The following is a 14,072-nucleotide window of genomic DNA, read 5'->3' on the forward strand; positions in this document are numbered from 1 at the left end:
TCCCTACAGTGTGGAATGTGAAAGGAAATTCAGAGGCAGTGACAACACAAGGCTTTTAGAACTGTCCAAATATTTGTTCAAGTCAAAAAAATTACCTAAATTATTCACAAAGACAAGCACAGGTAAGAGTGGCCTTTGGGTTATTCTAAGATAGAATGCTATGTAGCATCTAACTGTTTTCTTTCAAAAGATTATTCTGGACATTCATCGCTCTTTGCATGAAGTGTTATCTAACAACAATTCTGAGATTTTTTTCTAGTCTGCATGTTTCTTTGCCTTACAGGCAGGTTTCAATTTGGACCAATGCTTTGCAATCTGAGTTAGTATCCATGATATAGAAGATCTCCACTTACTCACCTCCTATCAAAGCTGAAGAGCTCAGGTTTTCCCAACCTTCCCTTGTAGCTCTGCCCTTTGACACTAGGGGGTGAGTTTGCCTTTTATTTTCCTCAAACAATTAAGATATTCAGATACCTCTTTGCTGCTGAACTCATGAACTCAGCAAGATAGCCAAAGGCATGCAACAACATGACTAAGGGATTGCTCCCATGATCTTGAGAGAAAACAAACTAACTTATTCAGTGAGCTTTCCAAAGTCTTTATTCAGAATGACAAACTGAAGTGTAGCTTGAAAAAATTTAGTCGACTTGCCTGGCTAGTCTTGATTATGATATTTCACGTGAAATCTTGGCTATCTGCTTTACTAGAGATATAATATATATTTTGAGCTTATGAAATTGAGAGCTGGCAAGTGAAATAATTCCTTCTTTGCCTCCTCATAGTATAGATGCCTTAAGGGGAAATTAAATAAGTGCATGAAGGAGAAAGGACTACATTGATATACTCATAGGGTTGTAGGAAGTATGGTGGGAGGTAGCTTGTGTGCTGCATAAACATCACAGAGAGCAATAGGGCAGAATGGCCTGTCCCTGTGCTCTAAATTCTGTGTAACTCATTACACAGCAATAAGCATGCCCAAGTCATGTACAACCTGGGCTATCCTTTCCTCAACGCAGAGTTTTCGCTGCACAGCCCAATGTACTGAGGTGCCACCTGAATGTTCCCCTAAATAGGCAGCTCATTTTCCAACACCATTTATTCCTCTATGCAAAACTGTCCAATTAATATCACTAAAAGTTAATGGCTTTACGTTCTGCGCCATTACGGGTATGGTAATGCAGTGGTTATGTTAATTCAGAGACCTGGAATAATCAGTTTGAATAGTTTGAATTAGGTTGGACATTTGGAATTCAATGAAAAATAAAATCTGGAACTAAGTAAAAGCTGTCATTATAGTAGAAGGATTGTTATAAAGACTCAAGTGGCTCACAAATGACTAAGGAAGGAAACCTGTTGTTCTTACTCAGTCTGGCCTAAATACGACTCCCAGTCAACACCAACATGACTGACTCTTAACTGCACACTGCAGTAGCCTAGCAAGCCATACAGAGGTTAAAGAAGGCAGCTCATCACCACCTTCTCAGGACAACTAGGAATGGGCAATAAACACTGGCCTTGCCAATGCCGCACCCATCCTGAGAATGAGTATTTTTTTAAAATTCCTGTATTTGACAGCTGCAGGAACTAACTGAATTCAAAACCATTTGCTGCAGCTAGTAGTACAAGACTATGAGCAGCACACAGCAGCTTGTGCAATGATAAGGCTTCCAAACACAGCTCTGGCTGGCGCTGAATAGAACAGTGTTGGGGTATAATCATCTTCCGGATCTCCCCTATTAGTGTGAATATAGAAAAAAATACTCACTTGATCCTGCGGATCCATTTTAGTCATCATCCGGTCTTCCAGAAGATTAAAAGTCAGTACTTGGAGGACATACAGCTGGTGGGCCATTTCAGTCTGAATGGTTCGATTTCCACGAATAACATGCTGTTACACAAAGAATTTCCATTAAAAAAAAGCAGTCCATTTATAATCCATCCTCTTCTATGCTACCACTGATGAATAACACATATGGACAAAAACACAGCACCTTAACTAATGCAGGGCATGAATTATATTGTGTTTGTAGTTCTGCATTTAAAAAAATATATATACTCATTTCTTTCTAAATGCACATTGCTCCCCTTTTCTCTTGGGTGCACTGATTCACTGACTCTGGTTCAATAGGCTCCATCTGCCTTCTGGCATTTCAACCAAGTGGGCGCTCTTCACATGCAAGTTTAGACAGTGAGTTCTCTTTAGTTCACCTTAGTGAAAAGCCAGTTTTCTCAACTGCTTTGGAGAAGGAGCTGGCAAAGACCCGGAACTCAGTTTCTGTGTTAATTGCTTCCAAAAGTCTCTTTGGCACTGAAAATTAACTATTATAAGTGTGGAGTCTCATTCCTTCAGACTTTGTATTTTTCATGGATTTTAAAAGTGTCAAATTTGAAATGACATTTCGTTCTTACTTCTCTCTTTCTTAATCCAATCCACCCCCCACCTCCCCCACAACTATATTTCTGTACCTGATTTAACAATGAATTCACACTTTTAATTCACCCTCCTCCTCAGTCCATTCACTGTTTATTTCTCATTCTAAAAATCCCTTTGGTTATGGAGATATCCTGTTCCTTGCCCTGTTCACTCAGGTCTCAGGTATCTTGTTTCCCTCACAGCACTGTTGTCAGGTCTCACTTTCGACAACTTTGTGGGCAAAAATGTTTTGAGTTGAAGGTTACAGGGTCAAGACTAACTAACAGCACATGTTGCGAGATGCCCTGTTAAAGCAGGTTTCATTTGCACCCTCCAACACTGCAAGTGTCCCTCACAGGGTAAGCAGGTCTAAAAGACTAATGCATTCTTTTATCCAAGGTGTTGTAATTTGAATGAGATCACACACATGCAGCATTAAGGCAGGCTGAACAAAGATCTTCTGTTTCTCGGGTGCTAATATGAAATGTAACTCAAATGAGAAAGGTCATCGACCAGAAATGTTAATTGTTTTTCTCTCCCCATGGTTGCTGCCTGATCTGTTGAGTATTCTCTGTTTTATTTCAGATGTTCAGGATCCACAGTGCTTTGCTTTTGGGAGAATGGCCAGGTCAAGTTTGCCTCAGTCAGTGCATTTGTGTGGTATTTCTGAAGTTTAGAACAGCAGTTTACCTTAGTGCCTTTAACATAGTAAAATGTCCCAAGGTGTTTCAAAGGTGATAAGGAGTATATTAAAGAGAGGTAAAGAGGTGGAGAAGTTTGGGAAGACAATTCTAAAGCTTAGGGCCTGGACAGCTGAAGGCATCCAGTAATCACCAAGGATGAGAGTGAGTGAAGTTGGGCGTGCACAAGAGGCCAGAATTGGAGGAGTGAAGAAATCATGGAGATTTGCCAGGTTGAAGGAGGTTACAGAAATAGGAAGGGCTTTGGCTGTGAGACTAATGGATGTGCTCAAAGTTAATTTGACTTTAGTTTTAATCTTTTTTAAAAAATTGTTAAGAGAATAATCTGGTAAAAAGCCTGGGATCCTGCCTCACACTATCTCTTACCGTGCTTCCTAATAGGTTGTAAAAGCAGCATCCTGTATATGGCTGCAAGACTTTGTATAGGTTGCTATTCTGACTACTGGTGATGGTGTGGTTATTGGAGCCAGCTTAAGAGGTTGAAAATAGAAAAATAAATTGCTATTTTATTTTCTTCATAGGAACCAAAAAAAACCTTTATTATTAGAGATGATCACTGTGGGCCATGGACTGTAAATGGAAAGCACTAGCCCCTCAATCTGAGAAAGACTGATGCTTTATTATTGATCACTTGCTTTCAAATGTAACTCATTTTCCAAATCCCTTGTGTAGCAGTGCATTCATCTGTTAAGAGCAAAGCTGATACTGAGGTAAATGAGAATCCTTTCATAGCGTATCAGCATCTTATCACTGCTATCTGTCTAGTCTGATTTCAAACTGATACCACTCCATCTATTTCTCTTTCTCTTCACTCCCCACCAAATAGTGATATAAAACTACATGAGACAGCATCTTTAAGATTAAGCAACTTCAAGGACAGAATTTTATGTCCCGCGGGGGGGTGGGCATGCACCTGACCCGATCGGGTGTAAAATCACGCAAGATGACGTCAGGCAAGGATCCTGACATAATCCCGTGGTATTTCGCTCGGCAGGCACGCACAAAAGTCGGATGCGCACTCACCAACAATTAAGAGGGCAATTATACCCATTAACGGCACAATTGTCTGTTATTTTTCGTAGCCCGTCCAACCTTGGCAGATGGGCGAATCAGCCAGGCGGCCTTTACATTTTTCATCAAACCTTATCCAAGGGTGAGATGAGGTTCCGTTATTAAATAAAATTAAAATAAAAATCTATGAACAGTATTGTTATCATCTATATGTTCAGGTGCCTGACTGTAATGCTTGGATATTTTTTATCCTGACTTTCAAAACTTTATTTTATGGTTTTGGGGTCTGCAGCTCCGAGGCAGCTCTCTGCCTTCGGGGAGCTTTCTCTCAGCGCTCACCTGCGCCCGTGTTGACGTCATCGCCCACCCTCCTCCAGCCCCCCCCACCCTGGCAGCGCCGAGCTTTCCAGGCAGGCTTCACGCTGGCTGGCCGTTAATTGGCCGGCCAGCGTGAAATCGCGGTCGGCAATCCGTTTCCTGGCCGATCCCGAACCCGCCGATCCAGCCCGCTGGCCGAGCTGAAAATTCAGGCCTCAAGATTCTACCATTTCCCCCAGCCCTGAAAGGGAAAACTGGGCATAATTTTAATGGGCGGCCTGTCTGGAATTGCACCATCTACATCCCCACTGAAGTTGAATTCTATCCCCTTAACTTCCTGTGGTTTCAAAGAGTTTCTGATCGTGAGCCCAGGATAACAAGGAGCAAAAGCTTTCTGTAAATTGCTTTATCTCTTCTGTGCCTACATACAAACTTCATTTTGTTTCTTCATGTGTTTCTGAAAAATGGCAGTGCATCACAACCTCAGGCTTTGCTTTAGATTTTAACAAGCAAATCTATTGAACAAGATATTAACCAGTATATATGTATTCACAAACCACTTTTAATAGTGTAAAACACCCCAAGGTGCTTCATAGGAACGTTAACAAAATTTGACACTGAGCCACATAATAGGAATGTTGACCAAAACTTGGTCAAACCTGTATGTTTTCGAGGAGGGGATTGAGATGGAGAGCTTAGAATCAAGGCAGCTGGAAGCACAGCTGGCAATGGTGGGGTGATGAAAATCAGGAATGCACAAAGTTCAGAACAACAGTATGGAAATACATTGATATAGTTACAATTGATGTTATACAAAGAAGCTCCTCCAACAAAATTGATAAATTATAATCTATATCGTAAATTTTGTTTTATAAATGCAATATTCCTTTCTTCTTGTGGTCGTTTTACCTGCAGAAACTAAACTATCACTTTACAGGTTCCAGCCAAGTCAAAATGATTTGAGAAAGTCAATCTATTTGAATTAACTGAATAGTTGCCAGATTTTACCGGATTTAGGTAACCATCAGCTCAATTCAAAAGGAGTTGCCAAAGACTTAAAAAAAACACACTATCTTTTTGTTTAAACGTAGCTTCATTCTTACATTATGTTTTTTGTAGACGGCTGACTAAACCTTCACAAAATTTGTATCGAGTTAGGCTGTCAACTGCAGTTTTAAACTCTTAATTTTAAGTGCCTACTGTAGGAAATGTGTACCTTTTTTGTACTTTTTATATTTTGTGCTATGAATTCTTTTTGTGTATTTTATATGAGTTTCTGGTGGATGAAGAGCTAATTTTAGATGTGTGACTTGAGTTGTTGCTTGTGTAACTTAAGTTAAATTGGGGTCACACAATGACAGGATATGATGGTGTGAATTGATAGCGTAAATTAGCAAAGGGAAGAAGGGACAGATGTCCTGACTATATGCCCAGTTGTAATCAAAGGATATGCTTTAAAATGCATAGATCAATGTATAACTAAATGAGGATACCGATTATTAAATTTGGTAAACGGTTATACAGGAAAAAGTTAATGATGGCCTGCTTAACTTCTGTTTAATATATTGCCCTAGTATCACGACACCAAGTATCTCCATGTCCGAAATTTATTGTCTGGTCTCGAAGCCACTTACACTCTATCAGGCAGAATTGTTAGGGCAGCGCTCTTAGAAATGATAGCAATACATTGGCTGCCTCAACCTCATCATTTAGATTGGGATTTCCACAAGCAACACAGGCAGCACCTATTATCAGGTAGGAACCTATTTACAATGTGCTAATCACGGTCCAAGGACATAGACAAGAGATTTGACAGTTAATATAAGCATGTCAATGCAGCCTCATGGATTGGTTTAGATCATCTGAGGGAGTCGGATAGAAATTTTGCAGATGTTTTCTCCCTTTTTGTCACTTGGTTTCATTTTCTGGTCTCATATCTCTCCCAGGAGATCATATTGCAGTTGAGGTGGAGAGGGGGAAGAAGAGGAGAAGATGTGTCAAGTTACATGTTTTGGGCATCATGAATGGCATAATGAATGTGGAACAGGCCTGATGGACTAACTGGTCTTTTCCTGCCTGTGATTTGTACGTAAGGCCAACACTATCTTATGTTACCAGTTGAAGAGCATGCTTCACGCACTCCCCATCCATTGATACCAGGCATTGAGTGGTTTAACCAGCCGTACTTAAAGGACTACACAGGACACTCAGAAAAAATAACTACGCTTTTGTGTCTGATTTCCTTCTTTGACTTGGTTTCAATTTTTGTCTTATTACATTTACATGAAGCAGCTTTGGACTTTCCACAATGTTAAAGGAACTATATAAATGCTAGTTACTGTTTCCTAAAAAAAATAATGCAATAATTGTTCAGGTATAAATAACAACTTTTGCCAAATATCTATCCCCAAACTTACACTTAAAATAATGGAACGCAGTTGTTTCTGGGCCAAGATATTCGCTATTTCCTGTGCACAGCAAAAAGAGAAGATATCCATGGTTAAAAACTTAATGTAAGTTAACAGGCAATAATTAATATAAAAAGAAAAAAGCATTTATTTCTGAATGTACCTGCAAATTCAAAGTTGCATGAACAATATTTAATTACAATACGGGAGTAAACAATATTGGCAGTACAGGGGTAAACAATGTTAGCAGTACAGGGGTAAACAATGTTAGCAGTACAGGCCAGGACATGCTTTTGTTCCAGTGAGTGTGTGTTAGTTTGTTGAAAGCTTCAAGACCGAAAACCGGATCACAGGTTCTAATGTAGGATGAAAATACTTCACATCACCATCAGCATTGTCTCTCTCTGCCCACCTCTCCCAACCCATGTAGTGTCCTCATTGTGTGAGAGTTGCTAATCATGCCTTGTGCCATGATATCACTACAGGGCAAGGCAAGAAGGCAGGCAACAAGAACTACTTCAGCGGTTTGGGGACTGAACCCGCACTGTTGGCTTAATCTGAGCCACACTAGTCACCCAGCCAACTGAGCAAACTGACCCCAATCGGCATTTTAAAAGATAATCTTGTTATTAAGCATAAGTTATTACATTCAGTTATCTATTCAACACCATTTCTCACTTAAGACACTTTTTAAATAAAACCTACAACCTGCACTTCACAATCCTGAAAAAAAGTTTTGATTTAAACTCTATCCGTTTACAGACCTATAATGTGAATGGTACACCTCTTCAATACAACTGTTTAATTTTTCTTTTCCAAGGATACAGCTTTGAATATTCTTTTATAAAATATATAACACACTCCAATATTGAGAAACAGCCATCTTCTTGCCAACTTGGTGTTAAGTGTCAAGTGGACAGCTGTTTTTGATCACTAACCCCAGTATTTATTTAACATGAAATAAAAACAGAAAATGCCGCAAAAACTCAGCAGGTCTGGTAGCATCTGTTGAGACAGAAACAGAGTTAACATTTCAAGTCCATATGACTCTTCTTCAGAGCTGAAGAGAAGTAGAAATGTGATGGGTTTTATGCTGTTTAAGAGGGGGTGGAGCAGGTGAAGCAAGATAGAAGGTCAGGGTCAGGTGACAGCTAAGGAGAGATTGACAAAGATGTCACGGACACAAGACAAAGGGGATGTTAATGGTTCTGTTGAAGAGTCATATGGACTCGAAACGTTAACTGTGTTCCTCTCCGCAGATGCTGCCAGACCTGCTGAGTTTTTCCAGGTATTTTTATTTTTGTTTTGGATTTCCAGCATCCGCAGTTTTTTGCTTTTATCGGAATGTTAATGGTAGTGGTAAAGAGTAAAGAAGATGCTGATAGTGGCAGAATGTGTTAATAGCAGAACAAGGGTGAGCACTCTGAAAGCACAACATAGAGACAAGTGACAGACCGCCCTGTAGGGGTTGGGGGTGGTGGTTTAGGGAAAAAGGATTTTTTAAAAATAAATAAAAATAAATACATAAAAAATAAAAATGAAAATAAATAAGAATAAAAATAAAAATAAGTTAAAATGAAAAAAAAATGGATTAAAAAAGGAGTAGAGATGGAGGAGAGAGTTCATGGTCTTAAGTTGTTGAACTCAATGTTAAGTCTGGAAGGCTGTAAAGTGCCTAATCAGAAAATTAGGTGCTGCTCCTCCAGTTTGCATTGGGCTTCACTAGAACATTGCAGCAGGCCAAGAACAGACATGTGGGCATGAGAGCAGGATGGTGTGTTGAAATGGCAAGCGACAGGAAGGTCTGGGTCATGCTCGTGGACAGACCGAAGGTGTTCTGCAAAGCGGTCAGCCAGTCTGCATTTAGTCTCCCCAATGTAGAGGAGACCACATTGGGAGCAGCAAATGCAGTAGACCAAATTGAAGGAGGTGCAAATGAAGTGCTGCTTCATCTGAAAGGAGTGTTTGGGACCTTGGACGGTGAGGAGGAAGGAGGTAAAGGGGCAGGTGTTGCACCTTCTGCATGTGCATGGGAAATCCTTTGGGGAGGGGGTGAGGAGTTGGGGTGATAGAGGAGTGGACCAGAGTGTCATGGGGGTAATGGTCCCTATGGAATGCTAAAGGGCGTTGGGGGGGGGTTTGAGGGGAAGATGTGTTTGGTGGTGGCATCATTCTGGAGTTGGCGGAAATGGCAGAGGATGATCCTTTGAATGCAGAGGCTGATGGGGTGAAAAGTGAGGACAAGGGGGACCCTATCATGGCTCTGGGAGGGAGGAGAAGGAGTGAGGGCAGACGTGCAGGAGATGGGTTGGACACGGTTGAGAGCCTTGTCAACCACAATGGAGGGGAACCTCGGTTAAGGAAAAAGATAGATCAGAAGTGCCACTTTGGAGGTGAAGGAACTGAGAGAATGGGATGGAGTCCTTACAGGAGGCAGGATCTGAGGAACTGTAGTCAAGGTAACTGTGGGAGTTGGTAGCCTTGTATTGAATACTGGTGGACAGTCTATTACCAGAAAGGAGACAGAGACGTCAAGGGAGGCAAAGGAAGTGTCGGAGGTGGATCATGTGAAGGTGATCGAGGGGTGGAAATTGGAAGCAAAATTGATAAATTTTTCCAGGTCCAAATGAGGGCCTGAAGTGGCACCGATACAATTATCGATGTACTGAAAAAAGAGTTGTGGGAAGGGGCCTGAGTAGGACTGGAACAAGGAATGTTCCACACACTCCACAAAAAAACAGGCATAACTGGGGCCCAGGCGGGTACCCATAGCCACACCTTTTATTTGGAGGAAGTAAGACAAGTTAAAGGAAAAATTGTTCAGTGAGAGAACAAGTTCAGCCAGACGGAGGAGGGTGGTGGTGGATGGGGATTGCTCAGGCCTATGTTCAAGGAAGAAGCAGAGAGCCCTCAGACCACCCTGGTGGGGGATGGAGGTGTAGAGGGATTGAACGTCCATGGTGAAGAGGGGGCGGTTGGGGCCAGCAAACTAGAAATTGTTGACATGACGTAGGGCATCAGAGGAATCACGGATGTAGATGGGAAGAGACTGTATTAGGGGAGAGAGAATGAGTGAAGATAGGAAGAAATAAGTTCTGTGGGCCAGGAACAGGCTGACATGATGGGTCTACCAGGACAGTCCTGTTTGAGGATTTTGGGAAGGTGGTAGAAGCGGGCTGTATGGGGTTGGGAGACTATGAGGTTGGAAGCTGTGGAAGGAAGATATCCAGAGGAGACAAGGTCAGTGACAATCCTGGAAACAATGCCTTGATGTTCGGTGGCGGGGTCATGGTCCAGGGGGAGGCAGGAAGAAGTATCTGAGAGTTGGCGCTCAGCCCTTGCAAGATAGAGGTCTGTATGCCAGACAACAACAGCACCACCCATGTCGGCAGGGTTGATAACGAAGTCAGGGTTGGACCTGAGAGAACAGAGTGCAGCAAGTTCAGAAGGAGACAGGTTAGAGTGGGTGAGAGGCAGCTGATGTCACGCCAACAGTTCTCAATGAAAAGATCAAGGGCAGTTAAGAGGCCAGAGGGAGGACTCCAGGTAGAGGGAGAATACTGGAGATGGGTGAAAGGACCTGTTGAACGGGGGGGTGAAGGACTCCTGCCCAAAGAAGTGAACACGGAGATGAAGGCGACAGAAGAAAAGTTCAACATCGTGCCGAGCCCGAAATCCACAGTATTTTGCTTTCGTTTAACATGCCTGAAATTGAGGTCCACCAGTCTTGATGAGATGGTGGAATTTTACTCCATATTTAAGGGAGTCTCCCCTTCTGTGCTCAAAAATGAACCACAACAATTTTTTACTTCGCTTTTTTTAAACTATTTTTCGATGCTGCATTCCATTGTGGGAACTAGCATGTGGCAGTTACTACACGCTACAGGATAAGTGAGATAAATAGCAGGCATACTCCAAACAACAGATGTGCTGAGGCAGACAACCATTTCTAACTGCAGCCAACTCAGTTTTCCTCACAAAGCTGGGATCAGTAATTCTACTCCTTATTACTAGATGTGTCTTTTTTAAAAGGAATCTGCACTGGATAGACATCAAGAAAACAAATGCTAAAGCCAACAATTCCTCATAAATTTAAAGGTTTAATTTTAGAGAAAGGGGTAGTGAGTGTGATGCTTGAATCTGAGCGTCTAAAGTCCAGTTGAGCCTTAAGCAATGATGAGTAGCTAGACACGAGCAATGACTGTTAGAGTTTTTTTTTAAAATATGGTTCGTGAGCATTCCCAAAGGAGGTCAACTAGTAAATGCATAACTATAAATCAGAGCAGAGCAAACATTAATTCAGTAAATCAGGTTTCAAACTTTAAAATAAAATAAAGTCAAGTTTATGAAATATTTTGGCATATTTGGTTTAGCTTTCTTCTATTGTCTAACATGTCTTCAGGTTTCTACCCATTCTGAAGCTGTGATTATACTTGGTGCAGACAGTTCAAGTTTGCCATCCGGTGCAAAATATTCACTGCTGTCCACCCAATCCCCCAATTATTTCAAGGTTCTGATGTAATCCCATTGTTTTCCTGTTTACATTTCTTTTGGATGGCACCTTTGAGATATGTCACAGTCTGCAAGATTGGAAACTGCCGTCAAAAAGGGGAGGAATACCTGACTTGCCCAAGTGAAATGTGAAGAGATGAATGATAAAGGCACAACTATATGTGAAAAACGTGCCACCCTCTTTCTCCTGCTGCAATGGAAGCACGATCTGTAGTCTCCCTTGAGAACATATCTCATCTTATCACAAAAATAAGCAGTGATAAGCCCTGTATTCTTAGTCCCTGCACTTATTCCTTGTGGGAGGGGGCGGGGGAGCAAAGGTAACCAAAACAGGGATCCACGGAGTTGCATTTACAACTTGCTTATTTCATTTATTTACAGAGACCATGTGCAGAGCTACCAGCAGTTTGGGTGCACTGAGCAGAATGGTTTTGCCTGTCCACAGTCATGTATATCAATCTGCCGAATCTAGGCAACAACACCAATGTCACCAGCAGCAGCGGGAGCAAATAATGAGGAGTCACATCCCAGTCAACCTGATGCCTCATCACATGCAGGTACCAGAGGACATAGGTATAGTCTGAAACAATGTGTAGTGCTGTACTTAGCTCTTAGCTCCAAGCTCTCAGGCCAAGCTGATGAGAAAGCTAGCCCAGAAACATACTATGATGGGAAAATAGTAACAAAAAAACACGCTTTTAAAAAAAAGGATAATATTTCTACACATTTCTCCAGGGAAAACTGCATGGTAAACTTGAAGAGTTGTACAGCACTACTGGTTCTTCCCTAATTTATACTGTTCTGGGAATAAACCATGATTTAATCTGTTTAAATTTTTTCATTTCTATTTTTGCTGTTTCCAGAGTAAAAATAATGAATCTTTTATGTTTGGCAAGAAAACAGAGGTGAGCAGGCAGGAAATCCAGAGGCCTATTAAGGGTCCGGTAGCTGAGCAACCTAGATATCATGAGTTCAAATCCCATCATGGTAATGAGTCCTGTCATTTCTGGGCTGGCACCACAAAAACCATTTTAAAACATCCTAAAAAAAAAATTCCTAAATGTTTCACTAAATTCCATAATGGAAGGGAGGTTAATCAGTCTGACCCACACATGACTACGCCCACACCACGGGTAGAATTTTACGGCCCCGAAAATGCAGCGAGCCATTAAATAGCGGGAATGTAAAATCCCGCCGGCATAAAATTCCGTCCCATATGACTGACCCTTAACAAGCAAGGAGTAACTTAGCGGTTGTGCCTTTGCTTGGAACTACAAACTTTTATTGCCTGCCCTGCAGCCATCATGTGATATATGGGGAAAAAGTTACTGAGAATAACCTTAAAAGAAAAACCCTTGTCTGCAATCTCATGTGCACATCCATTAGCTTTGAGAACTGTTTTTGATGAGCTGATCTAATTTATGATTAATGATGAGCAAAATGTATATAGTCATTTACAAAGAAGTCCATAATTAATTGAGTGTCTTCAGAGTAGAAAAATACAGCTTCGGAATATGAAGCTTCATCAGTTGCTGATTAAGCCGCACTGTGAAAGGCAAAATTGCAGCCCCAGATCTTCCTCAGAAATTGGACAGGATCAAAACAAATTGAAGGAGAATTAAGGAACAAAGGTAAATAAAATGTGTATCGTTTGTGACGCAATTAATGTAAAAAGGGGGAGATGAATTTTTTTTGCCAAACATAAAAGGTTCACTATTTTTACTCTGGAAACAGCAAAAATAGAAATGAAAAATGTTATGAAAAAGCCAATTACTGCCACGAATTACATACGAGCATGTTGAACTTTTTAACGAAGACCTGTGTATTTTTAAATAAGTACAAGCAAGGACAAGTGGCAAAAAATGGTTGATAATGTAAAGTAACCACTTTCTGGAAAAATTCTTAAGTGGATTATACTGACAGACCTGTCCTGAGAGAACATGGAATGTTGCAACTGAAAGATGTCTTGGCCTTCTTAAAGCAGAGGCACTTGAAAGGGAGAGAAGAAAGATGCAAAAGACTGAACTTTAATCTCCTGTGGTTGTGGTGACAAAAGACTGATTTGCACACCTCAGCAGTCACCCAAAAATCCATCTCCTGTCGATTTATATCTCAGAATGTGTAAATAGGTCTGAGATAGATGCAAGACTACTTTTCTCTCCTGGAATATACAGGGGAAAAATGGGTTAAAAAGCTAGCTGCAGAATAGTGCAGAATGTGCTGGTATGCTGTGAGAATGGCAGCAAAAGACGACCAACTAGTCACTCCAGCAGTTGCAAGTGAAGACACTCTCTCTCTCTCTGTTGCTGGAGGCAAGGCTCAGCAGAAGCCATAGTCAAAAAGGGAATAGGGCAGCCTTTTCAGCTACCCTGGTGAACCAAGTGTATCCAAACCAACTGCGAAACTGCCAGTCAGCTCTATCGGAATCACTAAACTTAAGGGCTGCAACTTACCACCATCTATGCCTCATGGACAAGCCAAGTACTGATTCATATATTTTTTAAAACTTTTTTTGGACTCCTAACTTCTCATTTCTGATCTCTGTGTATGTGTGTTATGTTTTTATTATTTGTTCTCAGGTTTTATTTTCTAACACACTTACGCTTTCTTTGACTCAAGTAAGCCTGGTTAAATTGGCTCCATCTAAAAAATAAATACATTTGGACTGGGAAAAAGTATCCACAGGGGAAGGGATCCCTTTTATATTAA

At 41.2% G+C, this 14,072-nt stretch overlaps 1 protein-coding gene across 7 annotated transcripts in view; it reads right to left on the minus strand.

Moving 5' to 3' along the window:
- LOC144679064 (engulfment and cell motility protein 1) overlaps positions 1 to 14,072 on the minus strand; it is a 272,728-nt gene that overhangs the window by 144,951 nt on the left and 113,705 nt on the right. For all 7 annotated transcript variants that reach the window (XM_078539327.1, XM_078539329.1, XM_078539330.1 and 4 more), the window contains 2 exons: positions 6,861 to 6,911; positions 1,766 to 1,888 (listed from right to left, as the gene is read on the minus strand). In XM_078539327.1, the coding sequence (XP_078395453.1) occupies positions 1,766 to 1,888; positions 6,861 to 6,911 (174 nt within the window). The remainder of the gene's footprint in view (positions 1 to 1,765; positions 1,889 to 6,860; positions 6,912 to 14,072) is intronic.

This window comes from Cetorhinus maximus, chromosome 3, assembly GCF_964194155.1.
Source record: "Cetorhinus maximus chromosome 3, sCetMax3.hap1.1, whole genome shotgun sequence".
NCBI classification, from domain to species: Eukaryota; Metazoa; Chordata; class Chondrichthyes; order Lamniformes; family Cetorhinidae; genus Cetorhinus; species Cetorhinus maximus.